This window comes from Staurois parvus, unplaced genomic scaffold (assembly GCF_062004578.1).
Source record: "Staurois parvus isolate SC_StPar_1 unplaced genomic scaffold, SC_StPar_1.0 ptg001450l, whole genome shotgun sequence".
Taxonomy (NCBI): domain Eukaryota; kingdom Metazoa; phylum Chordata; class Amphibia; order Anura; family Ranidae; genus Staurois; species Staurois parvus.
Genome location: NW_028319246.1, coordinates 116,824 through 137,500, shown reverse-complemented (window position 1 = coordinate 137,500; position 20,677 = coordinate 116,824). Strand labels below are relative to the sequence as shown.

General features: G+C 54.5%; 2 protein-coding genes across 2 annotated transcripts in view; one reads left to right on the top strand and one right to left on the bottom strand.

Annotated features, from left to right (window-relative positions):
• LOC149435922 (membrane-associated tyrosine- and threonine-specific cdc2-inhibitory kinase-like) overlaps window positions 1-15,228 on the top strand; it is a 21,480-nt gene extending 6,252 nt beyond the window's left edge. Inside the window, exons 2-8 of the mRNA XM_089662261.1 lie at window positions 3,199-3,604; window positions 3,918-4,414; window positions 8,178-8,284; window positions 8,486-8,658; window positions 10,084-10,334; window positions 11,205-11,291; window positions 14,749-15,228. Of these exons, the coding sequence (XP_089518387.1) occupies window positions 3,248-3,604; window positions 3,918-4,414; window positions 8,178-8,284; window positions 8,486-8,658; window positions 10,084-10,334; window positions 11,205-11,291; window positions 14,749-14,929 (1,653 nt within the window). The 5' untranslated portion in view covers window positions 3,199-3,247 and the 3' untranslated portion in view covers window positions 14,930-15,228. The remainder of the gene's footprint in view (window positions 1-3,198; window positions 3,605-3,917; window positions 4,415-8,177; window positions 8,285-8,485; window positions 8,659-10,083; window positions 10,335-11,204; window positions 11,292-14,748) is intronic.
• Window positions 15,229-16,137: 909 nt separating this feature from the next.
• The window catches only part of LOC149435921 (progestin and adipoQ receptor family member 4-like), a 48,680-nt gene continuing 44,140 nt past the window's right edge, over window positions 16,138-20,677 (bottom strand). Inside the window, exon 3 of the mRNA XM_089662260.1 lies at window positions 16,138-19,828. Within this exon, the coding sequence (XP_089518386.1) occupies window positions 19,395-19,828 (434 nt within the window). The 3' untranslated portion in view covers window positions 16,138-19,394. The remainder of the gene's footprint in view (window positions 19,829-20,677) is intronic.

Genomic DNA, 20,677 nt, shown 5'->3' with positions numbered 1-20,677 from the left:
AATGGTTCAGGCTGGTGGTGGTGTTGTCATGGTGTGGGGGATCCATCCTGCCTTGTATCAATGGTTCAGGCTGGTGGTGTCATGGTGTGGGGGATCCATCCTGCCTTGTATCAATGGTTCAGACTGGTGGTGGTGGTGTCATGGTGTGGGGGATCTATCCTGCCTTGTATCAATGTTCAGGCTGGGGGTGGCGGTGTCATGGAGTGGGGGATCCATCCTGCCTTGTATCAATGGTTCAGGCTGGTGATAGTGGTGTCATGGTGTGGGGGAGATTTTTTTGGCACACTTTGGGCCCCTTAGTACCGATTGAGCATCGTTTAAACACCACGGCCTACCTGAGTATTGTTGCTGACCATGTCCATCCCTCTATGACTCCAGTGTCCCCATCTTCTGATGGCTCCTTCCGGCAGGATAATGCTCCATGTCACAAAGCTCAGATCATCTCCAACTGGTTTCTGGAACATGACAATGAGGTCCCTGGACTCCAATGGCCTCCAGTCACCAGATCTCCATCCAATAGAGCTCCTTTGGGATGCGGTGGAACGGGAGATTCCCATCATGGATGTGCAGCCGACAAATCTGCAGCAACTACGTGACACCAACATGTCAATATGGAGCAACATCTCTGAGGAACGTTCCCAACACCTTGTTGGATCTATGCCATGAAGAATGAAGGCAAAAGGGGGTCCAAGCAGAGACCCTGGAGGACTGACCTATGTGCTCAGCTTTGGACAGGGAGGAGCTTTACATGTTTTAACATTGTTTTATTAAATTTTTTTTTTTTTTCGCTGTCCTTATAATTGTTTTGGAAGCTTTATTGCTATCCCGAGAGATGAACGGCATCAGTAGCATGGGTCATGACAGGTCCTCTTTACTAAGAGATCTGATGTGTATTAGACCTCACATCTCTCCTCTGCTCTCCAAAGCTTCTGATCACACCCTGATAGGCGAGCAATGTCAGCTGTGTCCCCGGAAGTGACACCATAGAGGTCAGTTCCAGGGTCATGTGTCACAGGGAAAGAATGTTCTCACTGCACTTGTTTTCTATGGTACCCAGAGGAACAGGAGAGCCCGGCAACCACCACAGGTGCCACCAGTGGGGAGATGGGGGGCATCATTTGAGAGTCTCATAAAAGCAATTGGGCAGCTATAGAGCTCATAACCTAGTACTGGGTAGTTGGCTTCAGCTGGCCATGGTGAGGTGTGACATCTGCTGGGTGGACCAAGTGCCTTCCCCTGTCAGGAGCCTTGCCCTTTGGGGATAGGTGGTCAGGGAAAGGACCGCCCTCTTTAGGAGGTGACCTGTGACACAAAATGTGTAGGGAGATCCCTGGGTGTCCTCTTCTGCCATGGCTGCCCAGTGCTTGGGGACATGATTGGTGTCATGATTGCTATCCTGAGGATGGTGAGTAACAGAGGAGTACAGCCTTGAGGATGGGGGGAGGGTACCATAGAGAGGTACAGCCTTGAGGATGGGGGGAGGGTACCATAGAGAGGTACAGCCTTGAGGATGGGGGGAGGGTACCATAGAGAGGTACAGCCTTGAGGATGGGGGGAGGGTACCATAGAGAGGTACAGCCTTGAGGATGGGGGGAGGGTACCATAGAGAGGTGCAGCCTTGAGGATGGGGGGAGGGTACCATGGAGAGGTGCAGCCTTGAGGATGGGGGGAGGGTACCATAGAGAGGTACAGCCTTGAGGATGGGGGGAGGGTACCATGGAGAGGTACAGCCTTGAGGATGGGGGGAGGGTACCATGGAGAGGTACAGCCTTGAGGATGGGGGGAGGGTACCATGGAGAGGTGCAGCCTTGAGGATGGGGGGAGGGTACCATGGAGAGGTACAGCCTTGAGGATGGGGGGAGGGTACCATAGAGAGGTACAGCCTTGAGGATGGGGGGAGGGTACCATCGAGAGGTGCAGCCTTGAGGATGGGGGGAGGGTACCATGGAGAGGTACAGCCTTGAGGATGGGGGGAGGGTACCATCGAGAGGTGCAGCCTTGAGGATGGGGGGAGGGTACCATGGAGAGGTACAGCCTTGAGGATGGGGGGAGGGTACCATGGAGAGGTACAGCCTTGAGGATGGGGGGAGGGTACCATGGAGAGGTGCAGCCTTGAGGATGGGGGGAGGGTACCATGGAGAGGTGCAGCCTTGAGGATGGGGGGAGGGTACCATGGAGAGGTGCAGCCTTGAGGATGGGGGGAGGGTACCATGGAGAGGTGCAGCCTTGAGGATGGGGGGAGGGTACCATGGAGAGGTGCAGCCTTGAGGATGGGGGGAGGGTACCATGGAGAGGTGCAGCCTTGAGGATGGGGGGAGGGTACCATGGAGAGGTGCAGCCTTGAGGATGGGGGGAGGGTACCATGGAGAGGTGCAGCCTTGAGGATGGGGGGAGGGTACCATGGAGAGGTACAGCCTTGAGGATGGGGGGAGGGTACCATGGAGAGGTGCAGCCTTGAGGATGGGGGGAGGGTACCATGGAGAGGTGCAGCCTTGAGGATGGGGGGAGGGTACCATGGAGAGGTGCAGCCTTGAGGATGGGGGGGAGGGTACCATCGAGAGGTGCAGCCTTGAGAATGGTGAGTAGCATAGAGAGGTACAGCCATGGGGAAGGGGGGTACCATAGAGAGGTGCAGCCTTGAGGATGGTGATTACCATAGAGAGGTACAGCCATGGGGAACCCCCCCGTACAATAGAACAGTACAGTGCGGAAGTGGCACCTCACACCTGGCCCAATGGACTCTCAGTACCTTTAGAGAAGCTCTGCCCAGAGATGATGCCTCACACCTGGCCCCAGTGACTGGCAGTACCATAGAGAAGTACAGCCTTGTGGATGGTGAGTACCAAAGAGTAGCATTTCCTGAGGTGGCATCCCTCACCTGGCCACAGGGACTGTCCGTACCATAGAGAAGCACTGCCCCAAAGGTAGCCTCTCTCACCTTGCCTCCCGGGGGTTGGGACTTTTAGGAGTGTGCTTTACTTTCCATCGATGGCACATTGGGCCTTGCTGGGATCTCAGGTGGCTGCAGGACCAGTACTACTGACATCCCTGACACTGGAGCCTGTGGTTCCTGTACTGGTCAGCCATGTTCTGTAGTAAGGTGTCACAGGCTTATAGTCCATGTCATGAGTCTGAGGTGGACGAAGGGACCGCATGTCACGCAGTTTCCTGACATCTTTGTGTCTTCCTTTCTCGCAGATTCTCTATCCTGGCCCCGAGTCCCTCTCCCTGGTAGCGGCGGTGAATCATGCCTTTACCCAGAGATGAGATGGGTGAGCCTCCTCTCAGCCACACTCCTATCCCGATCCCGGCCTACTTCCACCAAGCAGAGGAGAGCTTCTCACTGAAGAAGAGGGGCCGCTCACTCTGCTACACCCTCCCACCACGTCCTCCGGTGAAGAGCGGGGCCTCCATCAGCCGACTCTTCCCCAACAAACAGCGATCATGGAGCCAGCCTCGTCCCCAGAGCGTGTCCTTCCGAAGCCCTCAACCCAAGGAACCCGACAGTCAACTGTACGACCACAGCAAGGGAGAGACCTTCTTCAAGCAGTGCTTCCAGAGTGTCTGCAAATTGGGCCGGGGCTCCTTTGGAGAAGTGTATAAGGTGAGCAGTGGTGGATGGGGGACTGGGGCTGATGGTGGGTTCCGGTGCCGGCCCGTAGCTGACTCCAGGGCTGGTTCCGGTGCTGGTCTGTAGCGGATTCCGTGGCCGGTTCTGGCAGCGGCCTGTAGATGACTCCAGGACAGAGCACGACTCACAGTGGTAGCCTGGATCCAACACTACACCTGGGAGCCAGGTAATGGTGGCCTGTGGTGCTGCTGGAGGTTGAGTTCCCTGTGTCAGCAGAATATCTCCTCACATTGGTGTATAATATGGAGATGTTCTTCTCACTTTGTAAATCTTTGGTTTCTTGAAGGTGCGAAGTCGGGAGGACGGATGTTTTTATGCCGTGAAGCGCTCGGTATCTCCGTTTCGGGGCGAGTCTGACCGCCATCGTAAGCTGGAAGAAGTGAGAAAACACGAGCGCGTGGGAGAGCACCCCAATTGCTTGCGCTTTGTGCGTGCCTGGGAGGAGAAACGCATGTTGTATCTACAGACGGAGCTGTGCGTGGGGAGCCTGCAGCAACATTCTGAGGATTTCGGTGCTCCTCTGCCCTCCCGACAAGTGTGGGACATCGCATGTGACCTCCTGCGGGGGCTGAAACATCTCCATGACCGCAACCTGCTGCACCTGGACATCAAACCTGCCAACGTCTTCATCTCCTTCTCCGGGGTCTACAAGTTGGGGGACTTTGGGCTGATGGTGGAACTGGACGGTGCAGAGGGGAGCAGGGATGCTCAGGAGGGGGACCCTCGGTATATGTCTCCAGAACTGCTGGATGGGGTCTTCACTAAAGCAGCCGACGTGTTTAGGTGAGAGGAAGACCTCGCCTGTTTTCTCTCTGGATTTTATACTATAAAAAACTCCCCCAGAGGTTTCTCCATCGTTCATTGGGTGACACAGGAATTCAGATAGTCGGGTTATGTTGCTGCCTACAGGTGGTCGGGACTCTGGCAAACAAAACATATGAAAACCCGCCTCCTATAACCACTCCTCTACCCAGCATTCCTCAGTTTTTTTGTTGTCCCAGGAGGTTGGAGGCCTTCAGCTGTACTAAAACTGAAGTCTCTCTTGTGTTTGCAGCCTTTTTACTAACATGAAGGTTCGTCGGTTGGTTCCCCTACAAGTCTCAGCGGTCTCTTCCAATCCTTATGGGATATTTTTGCTGTGATGATTCTCGCTTTTCGAAGTGATCTGGTTGTGTCATTGGTTGTCTGGCCAGTTACTTCACTCTTATCGTTTTGTTCCATGAATCCCAAGGGTTGGTCAGGGCCGGATTTCCCATAGGCATGTGCCTAGGGGGCGCCCATCTGGGGGGAGGGAGACTTGTCCGCAGTTAAATAGCAGACACACTCCTGTAGAGGAGGGGACAATCCTGTCACAGTACATCTGGGTCTTGTCTCCTGGGAGATGGGTGGTGATTGGTCCTCTTGTCTTGTTTCTATGGTATTGGCAGGGAGGCGTGGTGTCGGTGTTTGAGACGTGTCCCGAGATTTGGTTGCCGCAGTTAGATGATGGTCTTCAGGGTCCTGGCTCTATGTATATATCCAGGTACTCGGTGAGGGAGGTGCTGTGCCAGGCTGTCCAGGGTTGCTCAGGTGGTGGATCGGTTCCCCTGCCTGGTCCAGGGAGATCGGCATAGTCTATTTCATGTCTTTACCGGGATGGAGCACAACACGTGTCGGGGTCATCAGTGATAGGCGGCTGGTATGGGGGAGGGGAAAGAGGAGTTACACAGAATGTCCGCACTGCCAGTCCCATCTGCGAGGCTCCACTGAGCACAGAGATTGGCCAGAGGGGTCCTGGTGATTGGAGGGGGGGGGGGGGAGGCTATAGGTGAATTAGATGGCTTTGGGTGGTGAAGAGGGGAGTGACATTTGGGATGGAGTTGTAGAAAGTACATGAGGCTTTTTGGGAGGGGCTATTTAAAGGTGAGTGGTATTTGGGGGTGGGGCTATTGAGAGAGGAGCTGCACTTGGGGATGAAGTTATGTAGATGTGAGTGGCATTTGGGGGTGGGGCTATGGAGAGGGAGCTATGTTAGCAGGGCTATTGGGAGTAGAGGGGCCATTGTGGGAGTGGCTATGAAGAGTACAGGGGGGTTGTGGGTGAGGCTATGAAGAGCTGGTTGGGGTTATGGAGCAAAGTGATGGGTGAGCAGTAGTGTTGTGCAAAAACCTCTGGCAACCAATCAGATATGATGTGCTGTATCCTCCAGCAACCAGTCAGGGAGCGGTATTGACATGCTGTAACCTCTGGCAACCAATCACTGTCTGAGCTGCTGCAGTAAACTGATTTTCAGTCTAGCTGCTATTTATTGTATGTCTCAGAGCAGGTGGAAAGCCCCTTGCATCAGAGTTCCCCTTTGCATCGCAGTCCGCAGAGTTCCCCTTTGCATCGCAGTCCGCAGAGTTCCCCTTTGCATCGCAGTCCGCAGAGTTCCCCTTTGCATCGCAGTCCGCAGAGTTCCCCTTTGCATCGCAGTCCGCAGAGTTCCCCTTTGCATCGCAGTCCGCAGAGTTCCCCTTTGCATCGCAGTCCGCAGAGTTCCCCTTTGCATCGCAGTCCGCAGAGTTCCCCTTTGCATCGCAGTCCGCAGAGTTCCCCTTTGCATCGCAGTCCGCAGAGTTCCCCTTTGCATCGCAGTCCGCAGAGTTCCCCTTTGCATCGCAGTCCGCTGTATTACACACATAAGTATTTGTATAAAAATGCTATCAAGTAAAAAAAAAAAAAAATTGGCCTTACTGTCTTTTTTTTTTTTTTTTTGGTGAGAGGCGCTTCATAATTCTCTGCCTATAGGCTCCCGAGATGTAAATCCTGCCCTGGGTTGGCAGTGTAAGGTTTGGTTGTCTGGCCAGGTCACCTTACTAGTACACTCCCAACCCTTGGGATTCAGGGAACAAAGGATGAGTACACAGAGGTAACTTGGCCAGACAACCAAACCTGGGTACTTCACTGTTCTCATCCTTTGTTGCCAGAATCCCAGGGGTTAGGAGTGTCAGGTTTGGTTGTCTAGCCAGGTAACTCGCTGTTGTCATCCTTTGTTGCCCGAATCCCAGGGGTTGGGAGTGTAAGGTTTGGTTGTCTAGCCAGGTAACTCACTGTTCTCATCCTTTGTTCCCAGAATCCCAGGGGTTAGGAGTGTCAGGTTTGGTTGTCTAGCCAGGTAACTCGCTGTTGTCATCCTTTGTTGCCCGAATCCCAGGGGTTGGGAGTGTAAGGTTTGGTTGTCTAGCCAGGTAACTCACTGTTCTCATCCTTTGTTCCCAGAATCCCAGGGGTTAGGAGTGTCAGGTTTGGTTGTCTAGCCAGGTAACTCGCTGTTGTCATCCTTTGTTGCCCGAATCCCAGGGGTTGGGAGTGTAAGGTTTGGTTGTCTAGCCAGGTAACTCACTGTTCTCATCCTTTGTTCCCAGAATCCCAGGGGTTAGGAGTGTAAGGTTTGGTTGTCTAGCCAGGTAACTCGCTGTTGTCATCCTTTGTTGCCCGAATCCCAGGGGTTGGGAGTGTCAGGTTTGGTTGTCTAGCCAGGTAATTCACTGTTGTCATCCTTTGTTGCCCGAATCCCAGGGGTTGGGAGTGTAAGGTTTGGTTGTCTAGCCAGGTAACTCGCTGTTGTCATCCTTTGTTGCCCGAATCCCAGGGGTTGGGAGTGTAAGGTTTGGTTGTCTAGCCAGGTAACTCACTGTTCTCATCCTTTGTTCCCAGAATCCCAGGGGTTGGGAGTGTAAGGTTTGGTTGTCTAGCCAGGTAACTCACTGTTCTCATCCTTTGTTGCCCAAATCCCAGGGGTTGGGAGTGTAAGGTTTGGTTGTCTAGCCAGGTAACTCACTGTTGTCATCCTTTGTTGCCAGAATCCCAGGGGTTGGGAGTGTAAGGTTTGGTTGTCTAGCCAGGTAATTCACTGTTGTCATCCTTTGTTGCCCGAATCCCAGGGGTTGGGAGTGTAAGGTTTGGACCTTTCTGCTTGTGGGCCGTCTGATCTTTGCTTGTGGACCTTTTTTGTTTCCTTTGGAGAACTGGGCACTTGTCCCATTGGTCTTGCTGACTATATCCCATTGTTGGGTCTCTTTTGTTTGTCAGGTCGTTGGTGTTCCACCTATTATGGTGGGTTGTAGTGTCACAGGCTCTCGTTGGTTCAGGCTCCTAGTATTTCGTTGGTGGTTTCTTCCGTCCCATTCTTTAGGGTAAGGGTTGGTCCTCTGTGGCCTCTCCTTTGGTTGTAGGCAGATTCCTCTGTCTTGCAGAGGCTTCTTCTTACGTGGTTAAGATTTGGTCCTTCATGTAGTCCTTGTAGGAGATTCCTAGTCCCTCGTTGGATCTGTTCTGGTCTGTTGGCCACCCCTCAGTTGGACTGCTGTTGGGTGTCACCTTCTGTATCTGAATTCCTGTGTCCCTCAATGGACGAGGGATAAAATGTCTTGTATATATGTCAGAGGATGGAAGTTCTGTCACACTGGAGTTGGGATATGGAGTTGGATTTTACAGTTTGGGATATCCTAAATCTGAAAGTCTGCAGATATTGATGAGGTTGATGGTGTTCTTCCACCTAACTGTCTATGTCCCCATCTTCTAGTCTCGGCATGTCGCTGCTGGAGGTCGCCTGTAATATGGAACTCCCGAAGGGAGGGGAGAGCTGGCAGCAGCTACGACGGGGTCATCTTCCCACAGAGTTCACTTTACGTGAGTTCCCACACTGCACTGGGGAGAAGATGGGTCCCGGTGTTCAGATTGGAATGTATGGGCCCACCTTCCCTAGGAAAAGGTTGTCGCTGGAGATCCCACCTCGCATCCTGTCCCAGGAGGAATCTCTCAGCTCAGACCAATACAGTCCTCCTGGAAGAATTCTGGTACATTGATTGTATAATTCTACCTGTTTTCTAGAATTACCGCAGGATTTCCTGAAGGTTCTGGGCGGCATGCTGGAGCCGGACTATCGCTGTCGGGCCACCGTGGACTGGCTGCTCTCCCTTCCTGCGATTATTAGGGCTGAGCGATGGAGGAAAGCCACTCTGACTACCAAAAATATGCTTTCCAAAATATTTGTCGTCTTCCAGGTACGATCAATCGATGTCTGTTCCTAACAGGTCTTCATGCTGTGCCTCACCTCTCCTTCAGTCTGTCTTCTCTGGTATATGATTTTACTTATGGGAAAAGCTGCTCTGATAGAAGCACACAGGCTGCCATTGCTGACTTGTTCTGCCGATGTTCCCTGACTGTGTGCTGGTCCTCCACAACCACTGACCTGGAGACAGTGAGCCGATAAGTGACCCTTCTGACGTTCCAGATACTGTAGGCTTCTCCCAGGTCAGTGAAATAATCGAGAGGCCATCCCTGCAAACCAAACACACTCTTACCTGTCCGCTGTCTGCCCCTCCTAATCCTTCACTGAAGAGCCAATCTTCCCGAGAACCTTCAACACCCTGGGAGTGCCAGATTCCTGAACCCCCCCTCCGGAGGGGACAAGGACACACCACAGGGTACGATGATAGAAACCACGGAGCCCAGTGGGGGACCAGGACACATCATGGGGACAATGGAAGGAACCATGGGACCCAGTGGGGGACAAGAACACACCGCAGGAGATAGTGGGGAACCAGGACACAGCACAGGGGACAATGGAAGGAATGTCTGGGTACATCGGGAGACAAGAGGAGGCAGCGGGGGACCAGGACACAGCACACGGGACAGCGGGGGACCAGGACACAGCACACGGGACAGCGGGGGACCAGGACACAGCACGGGACAGCGGGGGACCAGGACACAGCACAGGAGACAAAGGGGGACCGGGACACGGCGCGGGGGACCGGGACACGGCGCCGGGGGCGCGGGGCACGGCGCGGGGGAGCGGGGCACGGCGCGGGGCACGGCGCGGGGGACCGGGACACGGCACAGGGGACAGCGGGGGACCGGGACACGGCACGGGGGACCGGGACACGGCACAGGGGACAGCGGGGGACCGGGACACGGCACGGGGGACCGGGACACGGCACAGGGGACAGCGGGGGACCGGGACACGGCACGGGACAGCGGAAGACCAGGGGACAGCACAGGGGACAGCGGGGGACCAGGACACAGCACAGGGGACAGCGGGGGACCAGGACACAGCACAGGGGACAGCGGGGGACCAGGACACAGCACAGGGGACCAGGACACAGCATGGGACAGTGGGACACCCAGTAGTGGTGTCAGATATGAAGGGAGATTGCTGCTGAAAGATCTCCAGCACATTGGAGTTGGGCGGTTCGGTCAGCAAACGGGTGATTGGTGTTTGATTTGGAGAGATTCTTTCCAGTCTGAAAGGCGGCATTTCCAGCGGGGTTCAGCAGTGGTCACCCCCACACTCCAGGTTACAATAATAAGTGCCCCCCCAGATCTGCAGAACTCGGCCTATTAGGATGTGGTGGTCAGCCTTTCACCTCCTCCCCTGGGAGGTGTCCTCCATGTGTAATTTTCATTTCTTTGTTCTCCGTCTCCCTCAGTTTCTCATGTGGCTCGTGTCAGTGGTGTTCCACGGCTTGAAGCGCCCGGTGAGGTGGCTGTGGCGATGGGGGAGGGGTATTCCTCTGTTGCAGTCCCTGCCTTCTTCTCCTTCGCCCAACCTGCTTGCTGAGAGCAGCCTGTCCAGTGACTGGGATGAGGACAGCTTTGGGGAAGATGTGTTTGATGTTCCGCCCAGCCCACTAGGCATCGTCCAGAGGCTCTCCTATGATGGACTGGAGTTCCCTCTCAGGTGAGTATAGCACATTATGGTGACTTGCTGCTCTATACCTGATTATTGGTTATTAACCCCAACCTGGTGTCTTGACGTGACAGAATCATGTGAACCATGAAGGACAGAACCCAGACTAGATCTTCACAGGTCAGTCCACCTAAGGCTGGTTTCAGCTAAAGGTGGAGCCTCCAGGGGTAAACACCTGACAGCTGCTTAGAGGTGCATATACCTGCAGAAGCTTTCATTGGCCCCACCCCCTCTTTTTCTGGCCCCATCCCCACCTCAGCGGTCATTGGGCCCCGTCTCCGCCTCCTCAGTGGTCTTTGGGCCCCATCCCCACCCCCTCAGCGGTCATTGGGCCCCCATCCACCCTCTCAGTGGTCATTGGGGCCCCATCCCCGCCTCCTCAGTGGTCATTGAGGCCCCATCCCCGCCTCCTCAGTGGTCATTGGACCCCATCCCCGCCTCCTCAGTGGTCATTGGGGCCCCATCCCCGCCTCCTCAGTGGCCATTGGGGCCCCATCCCCGCCTCCTCAGTGGCCATTGGGGCCCCATCCCCGCCTCCTCAGTGGCCATTGGGGCCCCATCCCCGCCTCCTCAGTGGCCATTGGGGCCCCATCCCCGCCTCCTCAGTGGCCATTGGGGCCCCATCCCCGCCTCCTCAGTGGCCATTGGGGCCCCATCCCCGCCTCCTCAGCGGCCATTGGGGCCCCATCCCCGCCTCCTCAGCGGTCATTTGGGCCTCGGCCCCCGCCTCCTCAGCGGTCATTTGGGCCTCGGCCCCCGCCCCCTCAGCGGTCATTTGGGCCTCGGCCCCCGCTCCCTCCGTTTTTTATATTGTTCCATCTTTGCATATTGTGCTACCTTTCCATTGGTTTTACTCTTCAGAAATTCTCCAGAGCTGATGTCACGGCCATCCCTGGGCAGCACATCGACCCCTTGCAACAAGTCTCCTGATTACAGCACAAGGAAGAGGTAAGTGCTCGGTCTCTGCTCTGTGGGTGCTTCATCCTTCATCTGTACTACTTCCCCTATCATTCTCCATTATCATTCTCTGTCATCCTTTCATCTGTATTCCTTCCCCTTTCATCTCTCATTTATATTCCTTTCTTCATGGTGGAGAGTTCCAATAGGTATGTGCTTGTTATGGTGAGTTCCCGATAGTGAGGGACGGTATTGGGTTGGGAGGTGTAGACGGTATGTACTAATCATGGTGAGCTCCCGATACTGAGGGACAGTGTTGGGAGGTGTGGACGCTGAGTTCCCGAAAGTGAAGGATGGTATTGGGTTGGGAGGTGTAGACGGTATGTACTAATCATGGTGAGCTCCCAATACTGAGGGACAGTGTTGGGTTGGGAGGTGTGGACGCTGAGTTCCCGATAGTGAAGGATGGTATTGGGTTGGGAGGTGTGGACGGTATGTACTAATCATGGTGTGCTCCCGATACTGAGGGACGGTGTTGGGTTGGGAGGTGTGGATGCTGAGTTCCCGATAGTGAGGGACGGTATTGGGTTGGGAGGTGTAGACGGTATGTACTAATCATGGTGTGCTCCCGATACTGAGGGACGGTGTTGGGTTGGGAGGTGTGGACGCTGAGTTCCTGATAGTGAGGGATGGTATTGGGTTGGGAGGTGTGGACAGTAAGTTCCCGATACTGAAGGACGGTGTTGGGTTGGGAGGTGTGGATGGTGAGTTCCCGATAGTGAGGAACGGTATTGGGTTGGGAGGTGTGGACAGTATGTACTAATCATGGTGAGTTCCCGGTACTGAGGGACAGTGTTGGGTTGGGAGGTGTGGACGGTGAGTTCCCGATACTGAGGGCCGGTGTTGGGTTGGGAGGTGTGGACGGTGAGTTCCCGATACTGAGGGCCGGTGTTGGGTTGGGAGGTGTGGACGGTGAGTTCCCGATACTGAGGGCCGGTGTTGGGTTGGGAGGTGTGGACGGTGAGTTCCCGATACTGAGCGCCGGTGTTGGGTTGGGAGGTGTGGACGGTGAGTTCCCGATACTGAGGGCCGGTGTTGGGTTGGGAGGTGTGGACGGTGAGTTCCCGATACTGGAGGCCAGTGTTGGGTTGGGAGGTGTGGACGGTATTGGGAGGCGTGGAGGGTGAGTTCCCGATACTGAGGGACGGTGTTGGGTTGGGAGGTGTGGACGGTATGTACTAATCATGGTGAGTTCCCGGTACTGAGGGACAGTGTTGGGAGGTGTGGATGGTGAGTTCCCGATACTGAGGGCCGGTGTTGGGTTGGGAGGTGTGGACGGTGAGTTCCCGATACTGAGCGCCGGTGTTGGGTTGGGAGGTGTGGACGGTGAGTTCCCGATACTGAGGGCCGGTGTTGGGTTGGGAGGTGTGGACGGTGAGTTCCCGATACTGAGCGCCGGTGTTGGGTTGGGAGGTGTGGACGGTGAGTTCCCGATACTGAGGGCCGGTGTTGGGTTGGGAGGTGTGGACGGTGAGTTCCCGATACTGGAGGCCAGTGTTGGGTTGGGAGGTGTGGACGGTGAGTTCCCGATACTGAGGGACGGTGTTGGGTTGGGAGGTGTGGACGGTGAGTTCCCGATACTGAGGGCCGGTGTTGGGTTGGGAGGTGTGGACGGTATTGGGAGGCGTGGAGGGTGAGTTCCCGATACTGAGGGACGGTGTTGGGTTGGGAGGTGTGGACGGTGAGTTCCCGATACTGAGGGCCGGTGTTGGGTTGGGAGGTGTGGACGGTATTGGGAGGCGTGGAGGGTGAGTTCCTGATACTGAGGGACGGTGTTGGGTTGGGAGGTGTGGACGGTGAGTTCCCGATACTGAGGGCCGGTGTTGGGTTGGGAGGTGTGGACGGTATTGGGAGGCGTGGAGGGTGAGTTCCCGATACTGAGGGACGGTGTTGGGTTGGGAGGTGTGGACGGTGAGTTCCCGATACTGAGGGACGGTGTTGGGTTGGGAGGTGTGGACGGTATTGGGAGGCGTGGAGGGTGAGTTCCCGATACTGAGGGACGGTGTTGGGTTGGGAGGTGTGGACGGTGAGTTCCCGATACTGAGGGCCGGTGTTGGGTTGGGAGGTGTGGATGGTATTGGGAGGTGTGGACGGTGAGTTCCTGATACTGAGGGCCGGTGTTGGGTTGGGAGGTGTGGACGGTGAGTTCCCGATACTGAGGGACGGTGTTGGGAGGTGTGGACGGTGAGTTCCCGATACTGAGGGACGGTGTTGGGAGGTGTGGACGGTGAGTTCCCGATACTGAGGGATGGTGTTGGGAGGTGTGGACGGTGTTGGGTTGGGAGGTGTGGACGGTGAGTTCCCGATACTGAAGGACGGTGTTGGGTTGGGTTGGGAGGTGTGGACGGTGAGATCCTGATACTGAGGGACGGTGTTGGGTTGGGAGGTGTGGACGGTGAGTTCCCCATACTGAAGGACGGTGTTGGGAGGTGTGGACAGTGAGTTCCCGATACTGAAGGACGGTGTTGGGAGGTGTGGACGGTGAGTTCCCGATACTGAAGGACGGTGTTGGGTTGGGAGGTGTGGACGGTGTTGGGAGGTGTGGACGGTGAGTTCCTGATATTGAGGGCCGGTGTTGGGTTGGGAGGTGTGGACAGTGAGTTCCCGATACTGAAGGACGGTGTTGGGTTGGGAGGTGTGGACGGTGTTGGGTTGGGAGGTGTGGATGGTATTGGGAGGTGTGGACGGTGAGTTCCTGATATTGAGGGCCGGTGTTGGGTTGGGAGGTGTGGACGGTGAGTTCCCCATACTGAGGGACGGTGTTGGGAGGTGTGAACGGTGAGTTCCTGATACTGAGGGCCGCTGTTGGGTTGGGAGGTGTGGACGGTGAGTTCCCCATACTGAGGGACGGTGTTGGGAGGTGTGGATGGTGAGTTCCCGATACTGAGGGACGGTATTGGGAGGTGTGAACGGTGAGTTCCCGATACTGAAGGACGGTGTTGGGTTGGGAGGTGTGGACGGTGAGTTCCCCATACTGAGGGATGGTGTTGGGACGTGTGGACGGTGTTGGGAGGTGTGGATGGTGAGTTTCCGATACTGAAGAACGGGGTTGGGTTGGGAGGTGTGGACGGTGAGTTCCCGATACTGAGGGCCAGTGTTGGGTTGGGAGGGGAGGTGTGGATGGTGAGTTCCCGATACTTAGGACCGGTGTTGGGAGGTGTGGACGGTATTGGGAGGCGTGGAGGGTGAGTTCCCGATACTTAGGGCCGGTGTTGGGAGGTGTGGACGGTATTGGGAGGCGTGGAGGGTGAGTTCCCGATACTTAGGGCTGGTGTTGGGTTGGGAGGTGTGGACGGTGTTGGGAGGTGTGGACGGTGAGTTCCCGATATTGAGGGCCGCTGTTGGGTTGGGAGGTGTGGACGGTGAGTTCCCGATACTGAAGGACGGTGTTGATTAGGTATCTTCTATAATAATCATCTGACCAGATCTGGAATTGCTCCTCTCGTAGGTCGGCGCTGACCCTGACCCCGAACATCAGCCGTATCAGCCAGGATTCTTCGCTCAGTGTGAAGTCGGTCAGTCCGGACAGCAGCGGCAGCTCCTCGGGATTCATAGACACTGAAGGGCCCCGCTCTGGATTTCTTCCCCGCAATCTGCTCACTATGTTCGATGAGACGTTGGATAAATAAATCCCATTATGTGAAGCCAGCAGACTATTGCAGCTACAATGTGAGATCTGCCACCTACGTGGTGCCCCCTGTGGCCAGGAACTGCAGTCACGTCTGTGTTTTTAGCTGAGGCCACCACAGGCTTGGGGTATGGAGGTTGTGGGTGGAGGACACTGCCAGGACCTGCACAGCCAATCATTCCCAGGCTCATACAGCAAGAGATGTCAGGAGGAGGCGGGACTTGTTGATGGGCGTTACAGACTGTTTACATTTATTAAATAAGAATTACTTGGAGGTTTTATCAAATGTTCGTTACCCAACATCCTGTCCGTGTCTTCTTCTCTGAGGGGAGACACTGCCCCCTCATGTGCGCTCGGTGTGGAGCGGGTGAAAGGTGTGGAGCGGGTGAAAGGTGTGTGTGCGCGAGCTCGATGTGGAGCGGCTGAAAGGTGTGTGTGCGCGCGCTCGGTGTGGAGCAGCTGAAAGGTGCGCGCGCTCGGTGTGGAGCGGCTGAAAGGTGTGTGTGCGCTCGGTGTGGAGCGGCTGAAAGGTGTGTGTGTGTGTGTGTGTGTGTGTGTGTGTGTGTGTGTGTGTGTGTGTGTGTGTGCGCGCGCGCGCGGTGTGGAGCGGCTGAAAGGTGTGCGCGCGCTCGGTGTGGAGCGGCTGAAAGGTGTGTGTGTGTGTGGAGGGGTGCCATTTCAAGGTGTCAGGTCTGGAGTGTGTATTGTGTTGTGCTGGGGGAATCTCTTGTAGCGGAGGTGGCCTGTCCCTGCGGAGCTCGCGTGCGAGAACCGTGTGGAGGTGGCCTGTCCCTGCGGAGCTCGTGTGCGAGAACCGTGTGTATTGTGCTGGGGGAACCTCTTGTAGCGGAGGTGGCCTGTCCCTGCGGAGCCCGTGTGTATTGTGCTGGGGGAACCTCTTGTAGCGGAGGTGGCCTGTCCCTGCGGAGCCCGTGTGTATTGTGCTGGGGGAACCTCTTGTAGCGGAGGTGGCCTGTCCCTGCGGAGCCCGTGTGTATTGTGCTGGGGGAACCTCTTGTAGCGGAGGTGGCCTGTCCCTGCGGAGCCCGTGTGTATTGTGCTGGGGGAAGCTCTTGTAGCGGAGGTGGCCTGTCCCTGCGGAGCCCGTGTGCATTGTGCTGGGGGAACCTCTTGTAGCGGAGGTGGCCTGTCCCTGCGGAGCCCGCCATCACAGATCCAGAACACACACAGAAGACAACAAGCAAGATATAAGTGTGATAAAAGAAATTTATTATTGCATCAGTAATACTGGCCTCGTGCAAAGCCCTGCGGGATACGCTCCAGCCATCCTCCAATCGCAGAACAAGGCTCCTATTCTAGGGAAGAGGCTGCAGCATGGGGTGTAAGGCGATCCACCAACAGGTGAGGGAGGTGTCCTAGATGTAGCCATCTCCCTGTGTGGTGCTGACATGGATAGGTGTGTCTGGTGATGGAGACAATAGCTGCTCAGCCTGTGAGCTCCCCTTCTGCTCCTCTTACAAAGGGCAAGGTCAGATTTTCAGGATCGGCAGAAAAGGCCAAATTAGGTTTAGCAGCAATATGACCAATATGTCTTTCCCCAACCTTCATTTATTGCCTTCTCGCATCGAAACGAGCCAAGGAGACCCGCTACCATCTACCCGGCACTGACTGGCCCCTCCGAGGGCAGGCTGAAGGGAGCTATTATCTGCAGGAAGTGGCCATGACACCTCCTAAAACTGGCTACCATCTACCCGCCATTATCTGGCCCCTCCGAGTGAAGGCTGAAGGGAGCTATTTGAAGGAAGCGGCCATGACACCTAAAACCGGCTACCATCTACCCGGCACTATCTGGCCACTCCGAGTGAAGGCTGAAAGGAGCTATTATCTGCAGGAAGTGGCCATGACACCTCCTAAAACTGGCTACCATCTACCCGCCATTATCTGGCCCCTCCGAGTGAAGGCTGAAGGGAGCTATTTGAAGGAAGCGGCCATGACACCTAAAACCGGCTACCATCTACCCGGCACTATCTGGCCACTCCGAGTGAAGGCTGAAAGGAGCTATTATCTGCAGGAAGTGGCCATGACACCTCCTAAAACTGGCTACCATATACCCGCCATTATCTGGCCCCTCCGAGTGAAGGCTGAAGGGAGCTATTTGAAGGAAGCGGCCATGACACCTAAAACCGGCTACCATCTACCCGGCACTATCTGGCAACTCCGAGTGAAGGCTGAAAGGAGCTATTATCTGCAGGAAGTGGCCATGACACCTCCTAAAACCGGCTACAGTCTACCCACCACTATCTGGCCCCTCCGAGTGAAGGCTGAAGGGAACCATTACCGTATGGAAGCAGCTGCGATGCCTCTAGTCTTCCTCCAAAGGCCCCTCTCCCAGAAAACCTGCTACTGAATGTACCTTCCATGTGCAGCTATAAGGGCCAAAGGGTTTAAAGTAGAAATAAACACTCCATCCTACACCCCAACGATCCCAACATTCCCCAATACAAGTCCCAGAGAGGTGCCTGGACCCTAAACTGGAAGGAGCTTCCTCATCACCTGCCTACACTACCTACTGAAACTGGTGCCAACGTCATGTTACAATCCTCACAAGAGCTCCTATTGGGGGGGGGGGGGGGGTGTTAGTGGAGACCTCAGCCTAGCACAGTGTAGAGCGAATCCCAGCACCTGAGCGAGACTTTAGCAGCAACTGCTCCACGTTGGCAAAGAAAATACAATGTTCTCCTGAATGGCTGATCATCCATGGCTCTTATGTAAGGAGAGCTTTTAAATGGGCCGGCCTGTAATGGGTGAGTTTATTTCCCCTTTAGAAAGCAGCCATAACACCCCCTTGTCATTGGTGGATGTGAGGAGCGTGGGTGCCACGGCTGGAGCATATCGTCATAAGTCTAAAGTGTAACAGTTTAGTAGAATCCAACCCACGAGGTCAGGAAACGTCATAGTCGGCCACAGCAGAGATCGACTTGTGCATGAACGCTAAAGACTCCGTACAGAAGACATATATACCTGTTCATCCATACAGAGAGGTCGTTGTGTCTCCTGGGCTCTGTGGACATTTATCTTAGTTCTGCACCATGTTACAGCCAACTGGCCATCTGTGTATGTTACTATATAAAAGATTCGAAAACCCTGCAAGTCTCACTTGCATGGGACCAGAGCGAAGAGGTCATTCAGTAGATCACAGTTCAGAAACCCTACAAGTCTCCCTATTGGGGGCAAGTGAAGAGCGGTCACTCCATTGATCACAATATAGAAATCATGCAGGTCTCCCCAATGGGGCCAGAGAAGAGAGGTCAGATTAGTTTTGATACCCCATAGGTCTCCATGTCCAAAGGCTAGGGCGGAGAGGTCATCTTATTGCTCTCAATTCAGAAACCCCACAGATCTATCAAACATGAGGCTGGTGTGGAGAGGTCATTCAATAGATCACATTTCAGAAAACCTGGTGCCAGACTGGAGAAGTCATTTCACTGATTACAATTTGGAAAGCTCATAGGGCCCCCTAACCTGTGGGCAGAGTGGAGAAGTAATTGCATTGACCACAATTTAGAAAGCCCGTAGGCCTCTCTAACCTGGGGCTGGAGTGCAGATGTCATTCCATTGACCACAATTTTGAAAGCCCGTAAGCCCCTAACCTAGGGTTGGAGTGCAGACGTCATTGCATTGACCACAATTTGGAAAGCCCGTAGGCCCCTAACCTAGGGTTGGAGTGCAGACGTCATTCCATTGACCACAATTTGGAAAGCCCGTAGGCCCCTAACCTAGGGTTGGAGTGCAGACGTCATTCCATTGACCACAATTTGGAAAGCCCGTAGGCCCCTAACCTAGGGTTGGAGTGCAGACGTCATTCCATTGACCACAATTTGGAAAGCCCGTAGGCCCCTAACCTAGGGTTGGAGTGCAGGCGTCATTCCATTGACCACAATTTGGAAAGCCCGTAGGCCCCTAACCTAGGGTTGGAGTGCAGACGTCATTCCATTGACCACAATTTGGAAAGCCTGTAGGCCTCCCTAATCTGGGACCAGAGTGGAGAGGTCATTCCATTAATCACGATTCAAAAACTTTGCAGGTCTCCCCGACACAAGGCTGGAGTGGAGAGGTCATTCTTTTGTTCACAATTCGGAAACCCCCACAGGTCTCCATGACACCAGCTGGAGTAGGCTGGTCACTCAATAGATCACAGCTTTGCAAAGTCTCTTCTCCTGCTAATACTGATATGTGAAAACTACATTCACCCGCACTTGGGACCATACTAAAGACACATATTGAAGTAGGCATTCTTAGTATTAAATTACCCCCCACCCTTCCTTGTCCACAGCAGTCGTAGTACCACTGTGTCAAGTCTTGAAATGCAAAGACAGTTCTACTTCAGTAAACAAGTCTGGTTTTTGCTGGTTATGTGTGCAGCTACTTATAACGTCCACTACATCCTGTCCCGTGTCCATGGCTCATGCCGGTCCTAAGCTACCTATGCCTAGAGTTTGGCGGCTTCACTCCGGAGGACACGTATAGCTGCTTATCCACATGAGGTCAGAGGTTACTCCCCAGTGCAAGTATAAGATGCTAATTACTACCAGGACGTGCATAATCTGGTGGCTGTTGCACCAGAAGTCAAACTTTCCTGGCCGCAGGCGCTCGGGGAGGCGGGAGATGTTGATGATCCCTCCGAGCAAGGCCAGGCTATCCATTAGGAGGTAGCAGCGTAGGGAGGACGGATGTCCAGAGCCCAGTCCAGCCCAGCGCAGGTAGAAGAAGAAGAAACGGAAGGCGGCCTGCCAGGCGAACGAACAGAGTCGGCTCACGTTGCTGTGCGCGCTGATGGCACAGAAGATGACGTAACTTGACAAGGCAGAGTACGCCAAGAGGGACAAACTCCGCATGGACGGGTAGCACAGCAAGGTACAATAGATGATGGGGAGAGCACCTGCGGGACAGAAAAACAACAAATGAAATCTCTACATATCAACTTTTCAGTGTGAATGGCCTAAGAGCTGACTACAGGATATCTCTTCTGGGGCCCAACTTTCCCTGACGTTCTACCTAAGGCCCACCACTATCCAATGAGACCTCTATGACCAGGACGGGCACTCTTATTGGACAGGGCGATTGCAGGCAAGCTGTAATATCTCATTTTAAGCAGAACTTTTACTTTTTAAGGCCAAGTTTGGGTTTACCTTTCTATAAACTAGAAATGGTAATCTCTTTATATATGTAGCCCTCTAAGCTGAGTCTTGCCTATACGTGGAGCTCCAAGCAGAGTCTTGCCTATACGTGGAGCTCCAAGCAGAGTCTTGCCTATACGTGGAGCTCCAAGCAGAGTCTTGCCTATACGTGGAGCTCCAAGCAGAGTCTTGCCTATACGTGGAGCTCCAAGCAGAGTCTTGCCTATTCGTGGAGCTCTAATCAGAGTCTTGCCTATACGTGGAGCTCTAAGCAGAGTCTTGCCTATACGTGGAGCTCCAAGCAGAGTCTTGCCTATACGTGGAGCTCCAAGCAGAGTCTTGCCTATACGTGGAGCTCCAAGCAGAGTCTTGCCTATACGTGGAGCTCCAAGCAGAGTCTTGCCTATACGTGGAGCTCCAAGCAGAGTCTTGCCTATACGTGGAGCTCCAAGCAGAGTCTTGCCTATACGTGGAGCTCTAAGCAGAGTCTTGCCTATACGTGGAGCTCCAAGCAGAGTCTTGCCTATACGTGGAGCTCCAAGCAGAGTCTTGCCTATACGTGGAGCTCTAAGCTGAATCTTGCCTATTCATAGAGCTCTAAGCTGAGCCTT